Source organism: Oncorhynchus nerka, linkage group LG22, assembly GCF_034236695.1.
Source record: "Oncorhynchus nerka isolate Pitt River linkage group LG22, Oner_Uvic_2.0, whole genome shotgun sequence".
NCBI lineage: Eukaryota > Metazoa > Chordata > Actinopteri > Salmoniformes > Salmonidae > Oncorhynchus > Oncorhynchus nerka.
In genome coordinates, this window is record NC_088417.1 from 45799478 (window position 1) to 45817605 (window position 18128).

The 18128-nt window shown below is 42.0% G+C and overlaps 1 protein-coding gene across 1 annotated transcript; it reads left to right on the forward strand.

Annotated features, from left to right (window-relative positions):
• Window positions 1-12001: 12001 nt before the first annotated feature.
• On the forward strand, window positions 12002-16072 carry LOC115105250 (protein sprouty homolog 4-like). The gene is made up of 2 exons (XM_029627040.2): window positions 12002-12168; window positions 14266-16072. The coding sequence occupies exon 2, from the start codon at window positions 14298-14300 to the stop codon at window positions 15252-15254; it is 957 nt and encodes a 318-aa protein (XP_029482900.1). The 5' UTR covers window positions 12002-12168; window positions 14266-14297; the 3' UTR covers window positions 15255-16072.
• The last annotated feature ends 2056 nt before the right edge of the window (window positions 16073-18128 follow it).

Below are 18128 nucleotides of genomic sequence, written 5' to 3' on the forward strand. Positions count from 1 at the left end.
GCTCCAGACAACAAGAGTCTGCTGATAAATTCTCTCAATACTGTGAATCCTCACTGCAGAAACAAACATTTGTTGGGTGAGCGCGTCATTCTGGTCTATTCCAATTTTTTCATTGCATTTAAAAAAAGGTATTTTTTTTGCAGCCAATCTAAGAAAAATGTATTTGGAAAGAAAATAGCATTTCACGTTCTGACATAACGGTAGCCTACTTTTTCCTGGGCTTTACATTTGAGAATGGCATTTTTTAAAATCGTTCTAGGTTGATTTGTAAAGCCCCCATGCAGTCTTTTTATTTATTTTATCATCACTGTAAGTCTAATAAATCACTGTGTGACTTTATTTCATGAAAATAAATCCAAATATATTTGCAATCATTTTTTCCCTGAGCCTCCTTTTGCCAATGAAATGCTCAGTCTGATCGTGTTGGCGTGTTAATACAAAAAATATATATTATCATCTAGAGTATAGATCCTACCCCGCTTACCCCTTCAAAGTAGGAGGATACATATGCAAATAAAGATGACTGGTAATTGGTCAGAATAATCAGATCAAATTGTGATGTCATGTTGTGGGCTAAAGTCACCCACCTAAACAGGGCGACTTTTTTTTATAGCTCTTTCACTAAAAGTGCATTATCATAATTTTCACAATTTCATATTTAACACCCCCCCCTTTTCTCCCCAATTTCGTGATATTCATTTGCAACCCAATTACGATCATGTCTCATCGCTGCAACTCCCCAAAGAGCTCGGGAGAGGCGAAGGTCGAGTCATGCGTCCTCTGAAACATGGCCCGTCAAGCCGGGCTTCTTTAACACCTGCTCGCTTAACCTGGAAGCCAGCTGTACCAATGTGTCGGAAGAAAACACTGTTCAACTGACGACTGTTGTCAGCTTGCAGGCACCCGGCTCGCCACAAGGAGTTGCTAGAGTGAGTTGAGCCAAGTAACTGACAAAACCCTCTTATAACAACGCTGGGCCAATTGTGTGCTGCCCTATGGGACTCCCAGTCCCAACCGGTTGTGACACAGCCTGGGATCAAACCCCAGGCTGTAGTGATGCCGCAACGCTAAGATGCAGTGCCTTAGACCGCCGCGCCACTCGGGAGGTTTCAAAGTGTTATTTTGATCTCCAGAAGGAAAACTATCTCTGCAGCACTCCACAATTGAGGCCTTTATGGTAGAGTGGCCAGACAGAAGCCATTCCTCAGTAAAAGGGACATGACAGCCCGCTTGGAGTTTGCCAAAAGGCCTAAAGACCATGAGAAACAAGAAACAAGATTCAAGAAACAAGAAACAAGATTCTGACAAGCTTGTAGTGTCATATCCAAGTGTCATACCCAAGAAGAATTGAGGCTGTAATCGCTGCCAAAGGTGCTTCAACAAAGTACTGAGTAAAGAGTCTGAAAACTTATGTAAATGTGATTTTTAAATATATTTTTTTAATGTTTTTATTTGTAAAAAATATATATATATATTTGTTAAACCTGTCTTTGCTTTGTCATTATGGGGTATTGATAAGGGGGGAAAACTATTTAATTAATTTTAGAATAAGGATGTAACGTAACAAAATGTGGAAAATGTCAATTGGTCTGAATAATTTCCTAATGCCCTGTATATTAAAATTTTCGCACTTCATGTCCAAATCATCTATAAGTAGCTTTATTGAGTTAAACAGTCAATTTGTAGATACTTTAGGATGATTTGGACATGAAGCACAAAAATGCTAATATAGGTACCATTGACTTGCATTGGATTTGTGCCTAAAAATGCTAAAAGTTAGCAACACTGGCCAGGTTAACAAAAGGAAATTGCGGATTGATGTCATAGCTTGTCCATAGACTGCTTACAGGGCAAGTAAACCAATATGTACAGTTGAAGTCGAAAGTTTTCATAGACCTTAGCCAAATACATTTAAACTTAGTTTTTCACCATTCCTGACATTTAATCAGAGTAAAACTTCCCTGTCTTAGGTCAGTTTCGATCACCGCTTTATTTTAAGATTGTGAAATGTCAGAATAATAGTAGAGAGAATGATGTATTTCAGCAATACATAAGTTGGGTGAACAATAAGTTGGGTGAATTTTTGCCCATCCCTCCTGACAGAGCTGGTGTAACTGAGTCAGGTTTGTAGGCCTCCTTGCTCGCACACGCTTTTTCAGTTCTGCCCACAAATCTTCTATAGGTTTGAGGTCAGGGCGTTGTGATGGCCACTCCAATACCTTGACTTTGTTGTCCTTAGGCCATTTTGCCACAACTTGGAAGTATGCTTGGGGTCATTGTCCATTTGGAAGACCCATTTGCGACCAAGCTTTAACTTCCTGACTGATGTCTTGAGATGTTGCTTCAATATAGCCACATAATTTTCCTTCCTCGTGATGCCATCTATTTTGTGAAGTGCACCAGTCCCTCCTGCAGCAAAGCACCCCCACAACATGATGCTGCCACCCCCGTGCTTCACGGTTGGGATGGTGTTCTTCGGCTTGCAAGCCTCACCATTATTCATCCAAACATAACGATGGACATTATGGCCAAACAGATCTATTTTTGTTTCATCAGACTAGAGGACATTTCTCCAAAAAGTACGATCTTTGTCCCCATGTGTAGTGTCAAACCGTAGTCTGACTTTCTTATGGCGGTTTTGGAGCAGTGACTTCTTCCTTGCTGAGGGGCCTTTAAGGTTATGCCGATATATAGGACTTATTTTACTTGGATATAGATCATTTTGTACCTGTTTCCTCCAGCATCTTCACAAGGTCCTTTGCTGTTGTTCTGTTGTTCGCACCCAAGTACGCTCATCTCTAGGAGACAGAACGCGTCTCCTTCCTGAGCGGTATGAGGGCTGTGAAGTCCCATGGTGTTTATACTTGTGTACTATTGTTTGTACAGATGAATGTGGTACCTTCAGGCATTTGGAAATTGCTGCCAAGGATGAAACAGACTTGTGGAGGTCTCCAATTTTTTTCTGAGGTCTTTTGATTTTTTCATGATGTCAAGCAAAGAGGCACTGAGTTTGAAGGTAGGCCTTGAAATACATCCACAGGTACACTGCCAATTGACTCAAATGATGTCAATTAGCCTATCAGAAGCTTCTAAAACCATGATGTCATTTTCTGGAATGTTCTAAGCTGTTTAAAGGCACAGTCAACTTAATGTATGTAAACTTCTGACCCACTGGAATTGTGATAGAGTGAATTATAAGTGAAATAATCTGTCTGTAAACAATTGTTGGAAAAATGACTTGTGTCATGCACAAAGTAGATGTCCTAAGCGACGTGCCAAAACTATAGTTTATTAACAAGACAACAAGACAGTTGTGGAGTGTTTGAAAAACTAGTTTTAATGACTCCAACCTAAGTGTATGTAAACTTTATTTGTTTTTTAACAGGACAATGACCCAACACACCTCCAGGCTGTGTAAGATCTATTTGACCAAGAAGGAGAGTGAAGCAGTGCTGCATCAGATGACCTGGCCTACACAATCACTCAACCTCAACCCAATTGAGATGGCTTGGGATGAGTTGGACTGCAGAGTGAAGGAAAAGCAGCCAACAAGTGCTCAGAATATGGGGGAATACCTTCAAGACGGTTGGAAAAGCCTTCCATGTAAAGCTGGTTGAGAGAATGCCAAAAGTGTGCAACGCTGTCATCAAGGCAAAGGGTGGCTACTTTGAATAATCTAAAATATAACATATATTTTAATTTCTTTAACACTTTTTTGGTTACTACATGATTCCATATGTGTTATTTCATAGTTTTCATGTCTTCACTATTATTCTACAATGTAAATATTTTTTACAAATGAAGGAAAACCCTTGAATGAGTACGTGTGTCCAAACTTTTGACTGTTACTGTATGTAATTAGGCAGTGCTGTTGTCCCTCAACAGACAAAGGAAAGTAACAAAAAATTAGCTGTATGTCCTCTCTGTATTTGGGGTAAAGTGAGAGAGAACAAAGGGGGTGTGGAGTGGTGGTGTGGAGGGGTGCCTGGGAACTTCCAAGGACGGACCTGTCCGGATGGCTCTCCTCTCCCTACGTTCCCGCCACACAAAGGTGGCTGGATGAGCTGGCACAGGTCCAGTGGCGGAGCCCCAGCCGACCCAGGTGTAGGGTTACGAGGCGCCATTCAGCCCAGGAAGTGTCCCATGTCGCACTGTCCCCCGGCCCATCAAAGGGCCTGCTATGTGCTCTCCATCTGCCCAAGCCAGGCAGGGGCCCATGGGCAGGCCCGTCAAGAGAGGGCCATTACCTGCTGCCATTAGCTTGTTCCCAAGCTCCTGTTCTGTTCTGTCCACCTGAGCTGCACTGGAAAGGAGGGAAATTAATGACAAACAGAAACACTCTTGGAAAGACGTGCCAGCAGACTGTGTTACACCAGGATTTGGTTTAAACAAGGACCTTTTAGGAACCTTTGTTATTCAAGACAAATTTTCAACAATGGTTGGAGTGGACAAACTCCTCTCAGTTGGAAACGCTGGTTTCCAATGGCGTATTCTAAAAGCCAAAGCAGAAAGAGTGAGAGATTGAGAGAGATATATATAGAGAGAGAGACAGAAAGAGGGCAAGAAGGAGTTCCGAACATTCAACCTGAGCTCCCTGAGTGTCAGTTTCCAACCAGATTTGGCCTGTAAAAATAAAAGTATCCATTTTTAAAAGATTCATTTTCACTGCTGACAATCCTATTACTTTCATGTTCAGACAGTTACACTCAGGAGCTATGACTCCAAGAGTATGCTAAACAGATGTGAAAAGGCACTACTGGCACATAATTTCTCTGTTAAACCAGTTTGATAAGCAACCTGTTTTCTGCTGGGTGGGAGGATTTCCTTTCCTTGCTGTTTTGTCTGTCTTCTCCATATGAAGGCTGTGAGGCCTCGTCTGTCTCGAATGACCCTAAATCACACACTCAGATTCTGAAAACATCCTAAGAGCCATCTCACCCTGATTGCCACAATGTTATCTGTGTATTTCTAGACCAGGGTAAATTAACAGTTTAGTTAGTTGTGACTAAGGAGTGGAGAGCATTGACTTACAACCAAACACAAGTAAGGACATGTTCAACTCACTTCAGTTCCTGGTGCATGGGGTTCATTCACTAAGTCAGCCTGCTTCTCATTTAATAATATGTCATTAAACACAGATATAAAAAGATTAATCAAAACAAACCTGAGATGACAATAGATGACAATAACATCACATCTAATCTATTTTCCATGAAACCCGGAAGTTATGAGTTAACCTTTATAAATACACATCAAAGCACATGACTGGTTTGACATCACCCAAGCAGGATTTCATTGCGAAATCAAGCCTCAGGTCACTGGGTCACAGAGCCACTGTCCACAAAGGAGGACAAATGGTCACCGGCTGACTGCACTCCTCTGAATAGCCGATCCCCAACCCTCACCACCCATAATGACACCGTGTCACTGCGGGTGGTGTGGGGGCGACAAGGAACAAAGTGTGAGCCCCCTCAGATAGGGTAGAGGCCACATTTTTATTTTACCAGGCAAGTCAGTTAAGAACAAATTCCTATTTTCAATGACAGCCTAGGAACAGTGGGTTAACTGCCTGTTCAGGGGCAGAACTACAGATTTGTACCTTGTCAGCTCGGGGGTTTGAACTTGCAACCTTCCGGTTGCTAGTCGAACGCTCTAACCACTAGGCTACCCTGCCACCCCACATTTAGCCTGGGTCGGGTCGGGTCGGATGGGTGGCAGGGAAGGCTGATAGGGAAGAAGGGGGCTAGATAACGGAGTGACACTCTAAGCAGGGCTAGGCTACATGTTGTTTCAGGTGGACAAACTCACAGGCCCCCAGCTGGCTGCAGGATGCGGTCCTGGAGGCAGTATTGGCAGCTCATTAGCTCAGATCAAAGGGGACACTTCACTCTGGGTAAACCAGCTCCCACACACTGCCCTTTACCTTGCTCACCAACAGCCCATCTGATTGATATGCAGGCAATGGGGTTTCAATGAACAACATAGGAGTGACAGGGGAAGGAGTTGAGACGGATTGGTGACAGTCATCTCACCAACCCCATGATGATACAGAACAGAACACATTTGAACAATCAGTCAGTCAACCCATTCCTCATCTTATATTTCCTCCTCTACAACTCTCTATTACCATTTAAAAACACATGATGCATTTGTATTTAGCATGAATCAGCTACAGATTAAGAGAGAGCAGCCCGTCACATCCGAGGGTGGAGCACCTCGCCCCCTCACCCTCCTCAAACCTGCTGCCTCACAGGAAGTGGGCAAGCTGCTGATGTTGAAGTGTACTCTTCCCAGATGGAGCTTTTTTTTGTTGCTGTTAGCCTGTTAACAGAAGCACTCAGGGGATGGGTAGTGCTGATGCTCTGTACACGAGCCAGGCCTGCGCTGCTGAATCAGGTCTTAAATATAGCATAGCCCCTGGTGACTCTATGATGCTGTTACTGCTGTGGTGCTTAATGAAGGTCAGCACGTCTCATGTCTCTGCGACTGACTGACTGCTGAGGTACACACTAAACTGTCACTTCCTCTCCTCTGACTGCCTGCCTCCCACTCACACCGCGGCCAAGCTCTAGGTTCCCCTCACCCCTCCCCCACTTCCGTGAGGCAGAGGGTACTATATTCACACCTACTGTACCCACTGTATGCTAACATGAAAGCTCCAAATGTTTAACGTGATGACAACGGGGATGAGTCACTTGATGGACAAACACTAGAGCTCAGAGACCCTTTGCCTTGATATAGTCATCCAACAGGATTGAAGTGAATTGAGGTTTTGAGAAGGATGTCTTATTTGAAGTCACTCTTGATAAGTGTGTTTGCTAAATGACTCAAATGGAACTGTAAAAGTACTTTTCTATTCTCTGAATTCTTTATTAGGGAGGTGTCACAAGGGACCGAGTGGATCTACATCATGATAAGCGTAAGCATTGAAACTGCTGACAGCAAGCCCATGACTACACACACCCCCACACACATTTGACTAAGAGTTTACATAACGCCTAAAAAACGTTAGTAACTCAGCTTTTCAAAATGTCTTGAAGGTAAGCGCAGAATGCCAGCATGCTTTTCCTGACTAATAAATCAAACTAAATCATAATTGCATTAAGCAGGCATTCGTGTGAATCACAGGCGGCTGGTGGGACCTTAATTGGGGAGTACGGTTCATAGTAATGGCTGGAACAGTGTTGATGGAATGGTAACAAACAAATCAAACTATTTGTTTCCAAGTGCTTAATCCCATTCCATTCATTCAATTCCAGGTATTGTTATTACCAGCCTCCTGTGCTGTGAATGTACAGTAGGACAGCCATGCTGCCCTGATTGGGGCGCCCATTTTACACAGCCTGATGACTGTTTGATTTGATGTATAATTCCAGCCATGTAATTACTTCCTGGTCTGGGCTGCTAGGCTGGGCTGGGCCAGCCCATTGTTGGACTTGAATCTATCCAGCGCCATAAGATGTGAAGTGGAGAGCACCACTTTGGGCTGAGCCACACAGGGAGGATAAATATAAACCACACACACACAAACACACAGACACAGGCCAACAGGCTTTACCAGACAACCACAGGCGAGTACAGCCCTCACACAAACCAGGTTGTCTGTAGCAGTGAAAACAGTCTAGATGTGCATGCCATACAGTGTGAGCAGTCACCATGTCCGTGAAGGCCCCGATGTAGGGCAGCACATACGTAGCTCATGGGTCTCTATTCCTCTCCAAATGGGATGTGCCGTAATGAATCATGAGTCCGACTGGAGGATGAAGTGTGAGACGTCCCTCTTTCAGGGTGAGAGATGGGACCACCTGTGCCAGCGTTGTTTTGTGTTGTGGATGAGGGGGTACTGGGGTGGGGTCTCAGGGGGCATGGATGATATGTGCACGGAGCAATGCGTGAAATGCCCAGAATGTGAGTGGCGCGAAGGTTGCTGCACCACGTCCCCAGCAGCAGTTCACGCTTCAGCGTTGGTTGGTCTTCCGGGTCCCAGGTCTCAGCTTTCCCCTCTGTCACTGCAGGGGGATAAGGGATACTGCCTCCAGTCTTCCCACATCGCCCCCAGCTCACCAAAGGCCCACATCTCCAACATACGTTGTCCATATCAGCCCCTCTTCCTGTGGGCTATGTCCACAAAATATCTGTAGGTGGCCAAAAATCTGTACATTTCTGTAGGTGGTCAAAGCTGTGTTAATTTAGTATGGATTTTCTATCATATGCTATTGTTATTTGAACTTATGTATAATGGATCTGAATAGATTGAACAAACAAAAGTTATAGTTCTACATTGAGGAGAGGACAGTTTGTCTGCTGTGTGTTCTAGCTATAAACCTAATAAACATACCATGCTTATTGCATGATTATTACAGTCCATTGCTGAGTGTTATGAAATGAGACAGTGTTTACAGGTCCAATGAATTGGGCTTTGGTCAAAACTCATATTTACACAAGAACATTCTCCCTATATTACCTATTCTCACATCTAGATATAAATGACGATTACATTTTGAGCAATTTCTAGGGAAGATAGTGCTACTGTTTCTAAAATGTGTATAGACCACAATTTAGGTCAAGAGTCATTCAATGCTCTCTGATTAAAGATATTGAAGTAATCATAATCAATATATCTCAATTCTACCATTAGGTGCTATATTCGGCTTTCGTTTCAAAATGGGAAGGCTCATCATATTAGTATTCATTGAATTCAGATTGAGAGGAAATGCATATTTTGGCCAAAGTAATCAATCTCACATGAGACACTTACAATTATGATAGCGACACACAGACAGGATGGCAGGACACATGCACTTGTGTGTACACACACACACACACATACTCCAAACACACACATACAAAAATATACACACATACTCCTCCCCTTCCTACTTCCCACAGACCTTCCTCCACTCCAAAGCACACAAACACACCTTCTGAAAACCCTGTTTCTGCAAATTCAGGAAGTCAATATTTGAGGAGTTAAAATTACCCGCCTCCGTGTTTGAGATATGTCTTTACTGCAAGGAACTTTACTGCGGAATGCATGATCACTCTCATGTTGTCATTGGGTCAGCCCTGGAACACCCTATCATTGTTTATTCATTGAAATAGTGTAACATTCGTCGTCTTCCTCTGATGAGGAGTAAGAGAGGCCGGCCAATTTGCAGCGTGGTATGTGTCCATTTTAATAAGACAAAACTGAACACTATACAAATACAAAATAACAACGTGAAACAAACTAAGCGGTCCCGTGTGGTAACAAACACTGACACGGAAAATAATCACCCACAACTCAAAAGTGAAACCAGGCTACCGAAATATGGTTCTTAATCAGGGACAACGATAAACAGCTGCCTCTGATTGAGAACCATACCAGGCCAAACACAGAAATCCCAAAACATAGAAAAGGGAACATAGACAACCCACCCAACTCACGCCCTGACCATACTAAAACAAAGACATAATAAAAGAACTAAGGTCAGAATGTGACAAATAGTTTATTCTGTACAACAGAATGGAGGTACCAAGAGTATGTGGGAGTGACCATGAAGATGATCACACTGACAAAGCAATCTGCAATTCAACAGGCACCCATGCATGCAAGCTACACAGTTGCAAAGATAGAGAGGTAACACCATATTTGGATAGTTCATCTGTAGATGCTCTACAGACTATCTACAGTCTATCAGTAATATTTCAACTAACTACCTACTAATCCTAACCTTAACCCTTTATCCTAACCCTAAACGTAACCCTAGCCCTAACCTTAACCCTTACCCTAAACATTATTCTAAACCTAACCCTAACCGTAACTTTAGCGAGCAATTGCTTATCAACAGATAGTTGGTTGATAGTATGACCATCTACAGATGGAAAATCCTAACTATTCAAAGTGAGACAGAAAGAAAGAGAGAGAGAGAGCTCAGTAGGTGCCACCAGGCAGGAAGAGAATTCCATAGCCATGTGTGATAGTGCCTGCTACCCAAAAACACAATTGGAGCTGTGAAAGACCATCATTTCCCAAGTGACATCCTGGTTCCAATGTGTGGTCATTAGCACTGAATAGAAATGATTACAGACTGGGCAGGAGATGTGTCTATGTGTATTCACACCTTTTTTTATGTGACCTTTCTTTAACTAGGTGAGTCAGTTAAGAACAAATTCTTATTTCCAATGATGGTCTAGGAACAGTGGGTTAACTGCCTTGTTCCGGGGCAGAAGAACAGATGTTTTTACATTGTCAGCTCAGGGATTCGATCTTGCAACCTTTCGGTTACTAGTCCAACACTCTAACCACTAGGCTACCTGCCACCTGCCACCTTACAGAAGATGTCACTTTTTTCTTTCTTTATTTAACCTTTATTTAAGTCGGGTAAGAAAAAAATCGTATTTACAATGATGGCCAAACCCTAACCCGGATTGCACTGGGTCAATTGTGCACCGCCCTAAGTGCTGCTCTATAACATAACCTTTTATTCACATAAACTGATATAAAATAGCGTATCTCACAAAATGATGAAATCTAAGTGATTGCAAAATTTCTGCATGGTCTCAGATGAATTAAATCAATTCAAACCATTGCCTACTTATTTTCCCTTGAGCAAGCACTCACAAACAATTACAATTTGGCAGTTAAAATGATGGTTAGGTTGGTTAGGATGTCATGAAAATCTGTGCTAATGTAGTGGACTATTAACCTTTGACACAGCATTACAGGCACAAGCTGGAAGCTGCTATCCGTGGGGGAAGGGCAGACAGTGGGGTGTTAAAAAGGACATTCACACTCATTTCCTTCTTGTGGTTTCAGTACAAATCAACAACATCCTGTTCTTTTGTGAATCCCACCCTTCCCTCATGCTGTTTGCTTTTCACAGTTTGGCGTCATAAACTGGCCTTTTACTGCGCAAGGACTCGACTCAAACTGCAACTGCACTTAAATGGAGAAAGCAAAATGACATTATTCGTACATGTAAATAAATATAAACACAAGAACTAGGCTAAGCAAAAGCAATCTAAAAATGTCGTTGTTCTGCCCTTTGAATTGTGATCCACAATGTAGCCTACATGTAGGCCTACTAAAGTGAGTGATATAATACGATATTGTAGCCGATTTTCCACAAACCTATTAATTTAGAGGTTTTAAATTTGGTGCCAAGCTTTGATCGAACAAAGCTCTCCTGCATAGAGTTTTATTCCCAGTTTACGCAGCTCTCCATATGCTAATGTTTGTGTGTTTTCTGGAGAACATGTTTAGATACATTAGTGTGGAATGTGAATACATTTTCTATAGCCTACTCTACAATAACGATAAAATAAACGTAACCTTCTTTACACTACAATAGTGTGCCACATAATGACAAGTCCCACTGGACACAGACGTCAGTTAAATGTCTTGCTTTGATTCATATTTGGATGAGTTGTCAAGTAACGTGAATTCAACCAAAAATGTCACCCAGTCATTGGATTTATGTTAAAAGGAAGGTGAAAAAATACAAAAAATACATTACGTTTTTTTTTTTTTTTTTACAAATCAATCAGTTTTCCACGTTGATTCAACTTCATATTGAATTCTTTGGTTGAAATGACATCAAATATTTATTTTCCTACTGTTATTTCCCATTACACAATTCAGAATGGTCACAATGGCCCTAACATGAGGTTAAATATTCGTAAATTAGCATTCCTTTTCAGGTCGAAGGCCCATTGGGAAACAGGAATGAGTGAATGCATACATAAATAAGTAGCATGGTGTGTGAGACTCATAGCTGCCTCATTCATTTAATTCTCTATGACATTGCCCTTGTGACGAAAAGCTCCCAATTCTTCCATTCATGAAATCTTGGTATTACGCTTGCGCAATGAAATTCGGAGTCCTCCCATTCATAAAAATGTAACCCCTGCATTTGAGCCCTGAGTCGTTCTGCCCTCCCATTCACAAAAAAATCGGTCAATGCATCTGCGCAGTTTGTTCTTTACCCTCCCATTCATAAAAACCCATTTCCCCATGTAGTTGCAACATCGTATCAAAAAGCCCGTGTCCTGACCGCAGTACGCATCGAGTGGATAGTGTTTAATCATTTTTCGCCTTGGTCTTTTTTCTTTACTTGGGAGTAATATATTTGGAATATACATGCAGTCGTCAAGCTCAACAGAGAAATGCGCTGCTAGTCTGGAAAAGTAAGTTATTCTCTCGGATGTATGACGTTTTCGACATAGGCTAGGCGGGTATGGGTATCCCATCACGTTTTGGTTGAACAAATTAGAATACTGTTGTGTTACCTTCCGTTTTGTGGTTTATGTGGGTGCGCTGAAAAAAGCTTGTTCTTTTGCAACAAGCTGTTCCCGTATTTACACTTTGTCAATATTTAACCATGGACCCTACAAGGTTGTGGGCGAGAGATGAATGATAATACAAATAATCGTTCATTATTATAGGCTAGGTTGTAAACCGTTTATACACATCTAAGAAATGATGTTGTGTTTAAAAACAAACAGTCTAAGGTATAAGTAACGGACTGCTCACCATTCGCATTATTGAGGATCTTTGCGTGACGCTTCTCTGCAGCGTTTGAGCTGGCACATCATATGCATATGTCAGGTGGTTGTGTCATCTATTCCTTTAAATAACTCAACGTTTTAAAAGAAACCGTTTGTCCAATAAAATGAAGCAGTGTTTTGGTCTAAACGGCCACCCTCCTTTTATAAACCAATAGCGACTTGCGCGTAAAAAATACAAAAAAAGCCTATGTTCTGTATGCGATTTGGCTATTATTGTGAATTAACGTTACTTGTCGAATGAAATGCTATCATCGTGTCTCGATTAATATTTAATCCGATTTTACATTTATTTAATATTTCTAGCGACTGTGGTGCCGCGTCGCCTCCGATTACAATCACTCATATTCACCCGCATTGAGGGGAGGGGGACACTTGTACCTTCTGTGGATTCACTAGGGTCCTACGTTTGATCAGGAGCATTTGTCCCCCTGCCAGCAATGTCGCAACAGGTTTGTTCAGTTGTTCAGGTTTGTTCTTCATACGCTGGTTTTGGCAGATCTGAGAGACACAGCATTATAGTCACAATTAGGCTATATTCAGGTTCTGTGAGTATTTCTCTGGCAAATGATCTGACAATCACATAATTATTTAAATGAAATAATCTACTGAGAGATGTATTGGTCAACACTATATGAAATATTATAAAGTTGATAGAATTCCCTTATACATGCAATTTTCTCTACATAGCATACTCCATCATTCTTGACATATAGGATATAGGTTGATTTTCAAACAACTCTTTAATTACTTCATGCTTAATGCATTCCTACTTCCTTGTAGTGGCTACTATAGAGTAACTGCTGAGTAGCAACTGTTGTGTCCTGTAGATCTATTGGGAAGTGAAATAGTTGTAGTTATTGTCTAGTCTACTTACTCATTCTAGTCTTCTAGTTTCTGCATACTGGCTCGTAGTCATATGGAACTGTAGTCTGCATGCGCCAAAAGAGATCATCTCCAAACACCAGTGTCTGCCTTTTGTGAAGATCAGATGGGTACATTTGTTATTTGTTTTTACTACCATGAATACTTGTTCGTTTTTTAACTGCACACATTGTCTAGCCCTGTGAAATACCCTATAGTCCTACTTCACGCAATCAGTACATTAAGAATAACTTTACAACCTTTAAGGAAAAATGAACACAGATCAAATGCCATAAAATCAACATTGCACATGGATTTATGTCTTCTCACCAATCATCTTTAAAAATACATTTTAAAAAAGCTATATCTATTGAATCTATGACTGGTCCTTTGGTGAATGTATTTATAGCACTTAAAGTCATGTGTTAGTCTCAATCTGGTCTATGGGGCCCCTCCTGGTCTTGGTCTAATTTGGCCTAGGTTGTAATTATTTTTGCATACAAGTCTTCCAATTAATATTGGCCTTGTGGTATTTTTGTCTCATGCGAAAGTGTGCAATGTGAATTGAGTAAATGACATATTAATGTTGATTGTATTGCATTCGAAAACAATGTATTATTAGAATTCATTTGAAATGGCGTGCTTGTGAATATTAGTTAGAAACCGATACAGGACGTTCTCTGAATGTAACTTTCATCAGTACCATCTACTGCTATGAGTCATTGTTGAGAATATAGATTTTATGCTGACTCATATCTTGTACAACCACCGACTGAGAGCCTCGTGTTAGATATGGGTTTGTGTAAGTAGGGTAGCCATTCCAGGAGGCTCACTGTCATCTCTATGTTTCCGCAGGACTGCTAGACGTTGAGCTCTCTGTTTGCTGTATGAGGGACACAACTGCACAGATGGAGTCAAGGGTTCCCCACCACATCCCTGGAGTGTCTTCCTCCATTATATCCCAGCCGTTGCTGGACAGTAGTGTCCCCTATGGAAGGCTACAGCACCCGCTCACCATCTTCCCCATCGACCAGATTAAGTCCTCTCACATGGAGAACGACTATATTGACAGTCCGGCTGTGGTCTCCCAGCAACCCCCCAGCCAGAAGGTTGCCAAAAGGGGGCCCCACGAGCCACTGCTAGGAGCCCCCCAGCTGGCACGCTGCGACCCCAACGACGCCACCACACACCCCTGGATCTCCTTCAGCGGGCGGCCCAGCTCCATCAGCAGTAGCAGCAGCACCTCGTCAGACCAGAGGCTGCTGGACCACGCAGCCCCTACCCCCGTGGTGGACCACAGGTCCACAGTAGTCACCACCAGGACCCCCTGTTGCGAGCCCAAGGTGCTCACCTCCAAGCCTCTGGACCTAAAGGCTGCTGCCCAGGGGGCCACGGCGGTGGACAAGAAGCACATGCTGCTGTGTGAGACATGTGGTAAGTGCCGCTGCACAGAGTGCACCCTGCCCCGAACCCTGCCTTCCTGCTGGGTGTGCAACCAGGAGTGCCTGTGCTCGGTGCAGAGCCTGGTGGACTCGGCCACCTGCATGTGCTTGGTCAAGGGCATTTTCTACCATTGCACCGAGGATGAGGACGACGAGGGCTCTTGCGCCGACCGCCCATGCTCCTGCCAACAGTCTAACTGCTGCGCACGCTGGTCCTTCATGACGGCCATGTCTCTGGTGCTGCCCTGTATGATGTGCTACCTGCCCGCCATGGGCTGTGTCAAACTGTCGCAGAAGTGCTACGATAAAACCAGCCGCCCGGGCTGCCGCTGCAAGAACTCCCAGCAGGCCTGTAAGAGTATGGAGGCCAAGGCTGGAGGTCAGGGGAAACAGTCCTCATGATACTAACTGGCTGTTGCCTTATCAATACCCTTTGGATAGACCAAGCCCCCCATCCGCTAAAAGACTTCCCAAAAACGATGGTACTTACAGAAGTGTTCACACCTGTCCTTTTCAATTCTAGTGATGTTATGCCACGCAAGTTAAAATAGGTCTGTCTGATAGATCTGTTGGCCTAGACAACTGCTTGCCTCAGAACCCATCCTTATGAGTGTAACAGACTGGTGGATTTTGTTTTATAAAATGGCCGAAGGCACAAGTCATACTCCCCTCCTATACGGCTCTGAATTTATAGCTTCATGATAGCTAGCTACTCCATGACAAATTGGACCAGTTGTTTTTCCCCTAACATAAAGATATATGTTTGAGAAAATAAGCCTGTTCCAAAGCAGTTTCCCTCTATTCTTTTTGCAAACTGTTGGTTTTCCTTTTTGGTAGTTTAGGATACTTGAGAAGTGAAACTACCACCCACTCTCCCCTATATATGAACATTCTTTAGGTTTCAGTCCCACACCAGCTTTCCTGTTGCTAGCTTGATATTGAGCTCTTTAGGTCAAGGTGACAAAGTGAGAAGTAGTCATGTGGCTTTGGAGCGATAGTCTGTTTTTTATATTCTTGTTTGTGTGCTCGTACGATATGTAAGGTCATGCCACAAGTGAGTGAAAAACTGTGTTTAGGATTGCCTGACTTGATCACTTTCTATTTCCTTAAGGGGAAACGTAATATGGATTTTAACCTAACTTTTAACCAATCACTTCAGAAATGGCATGTCATGCACTGCATGATGTAACTTAGTGCTTAACCCCAGTGCTAGATGTGGATGTGTTGTAGAAAAACCTCCTCAGGGATTGTTCCTCATCCGTAGAATTTGGTCTAGCACGTAAGAACTGCTTGAAAGCCCAGTTGACTTCACTTTGCACAAGGGGCGAAGAACCATTTCAAAAGGGCAAAAGGGCAATTGTGAATTATTTAGGAAGAGTGAAAGGAAATGGCTGGAAAAATAGCATTTTCAGGAAGAGGGAGAAGGTAGAGCGAAGTTGTAGCGCATCTAGCCAGCCTTAGTTAAATGCAATCTGCCACTTGCACAACCTTTTTAGATGAAGCAAACCTCTTATGATGGACTAAAGCACAGTATTAAGTATATAAAGGCTTAATGTATTTTGCATTACTCTGTGAACTACTTTGAGTCCACATTGTATACCCCACTACTAAAAAAAGTAGAGTTTGTCTTATGTTAGAAATATTCTTTGCCTTTTATTTTCTCAATCTATTTTTTGTGTCTTGCATGGAGTTCCAATGACTTTGCCAAAAGGAGTTTAGCATAGCTTGTTTAGCTGTCTAAGGGATCATATGTGTTATGCACTTGCCAAATGGTCGGAAGGCAATTGTTCTTAAAGGTACGGTGCCCTTTTTGCAGTTTGCTTCAGTTTGGCATAATTCTGTCACGTTTGTTCTAAGGTCCCCTAATAACATTAGGACCTGTCACCTTCTCATGTTTGTACTTGTCTTGTTGCACAAAGCAGAAAACATACAGGAAAAAACACTGTTCTTAGTCTTGAATGTATAAGGCAATATTACTTTCAAACGTTTGCAATTCAATCCAAGGAAAAGGTGCCAAAATTGGGAATGATTATGTGGCTGGCAAAGCCAGGGAAAAAAAATTGCAAATGTGTTGACAATATGTTATAGAAATAGACCTATGCAGGTGACATGCTGTTGTAAATAGTTTCAAGACACGTGTTCTTTAGAAGAGTTTTAAATGTCCTCGAAAAATTGCATGGTACATTATAACTACAATTCAGTACAAAATATATAGAGATATGTAGATATATATTTTGAGGGTAAAGTTGAGGTTGAGGGGAAGTGTGCCCTGCAATAAAAATACCTCTGTTTATGCTATTCATGCCTCATTAGCAGGAGAGAGGCGAAGCTAATTCCCAGTCCCCCAGTGCCCCTGAAACTGTGGACTCATTGAATCCACTGAAGGAATACAATTTCGGCCTATCCGGATCAACCCATTTGGTCCTTTTTGTGCTCGGTGTCACAACTTTTTTTTTTTTTTTCCCCTTCCCAAGTTGTCCGACAAATACCCTTGCCTTGATTGACAAATACAGCTGCTGTGCATAAATTGTCAAAACCACCGGTAGGGAAAGAGAACTCTCTCAAGCTACATTCCATCTTGTTTAATAGTGGTCGTCTTTTGCTTTTCTGCTTATTTGTTTTATGTCTGTCTCTCACTGTGGCTAGGGTAAAACCCTTCACTCCAAACCGCGTTAGCTTTATGTTTATGCCATGTGTTTGCTGGCCTGTTAAGGTATTGAATGATGACCAACCATGACAACTCAATGATTCAACTTTTTTTCTATTAGAATGCTGTGACTTAAACTCCATTTTGTGGTTCACTGTGGCCACTAGAATTTTCTTCAACTCAATCAAAATAACCTTTTAAACGGCTGGCTTCTGCTATTCAATTTCTTTTGCCATGTCAATGTTGATTGAAAAAGAGCTTTTGTTTTGTTAAAATATAACAAAAAGAAAAATTCTCACATATAACATTTTCCCTTTTATAGATATATTTATTTTGAAGTTCTATTTTATATAGTATTTATTTAGATGCCAACTTTTGTTTGAAGAAAGCTTATGTCGAAACGGAATGTACATTGACATTGGAAATATATATTGTTAAATATAAACAAGTTGTGGTGTCTGTTTTTGTCTCTTGTTACTGATCTTCATCTACTTGAATCATACACAAACTGAACTCTTAGACAGACCGGAACCATATCAGTACATGCTCTGGCCTTCTGCCATGTCTTTCCAAGATGCGCATGGTTATGTTTTAAAGCTACAAAGAAGTTCAGTTTCCATAGTTAGACT

Excerpts from the sequence above, each read along its gene's own strand:
- LOC115105250 (XM_029627040.2), top strand. The coding sequence starts at position 14,298 with ATGAGGGACACAACTGCACAGATGGAGTCAAGGGTTCCCCACCACATC.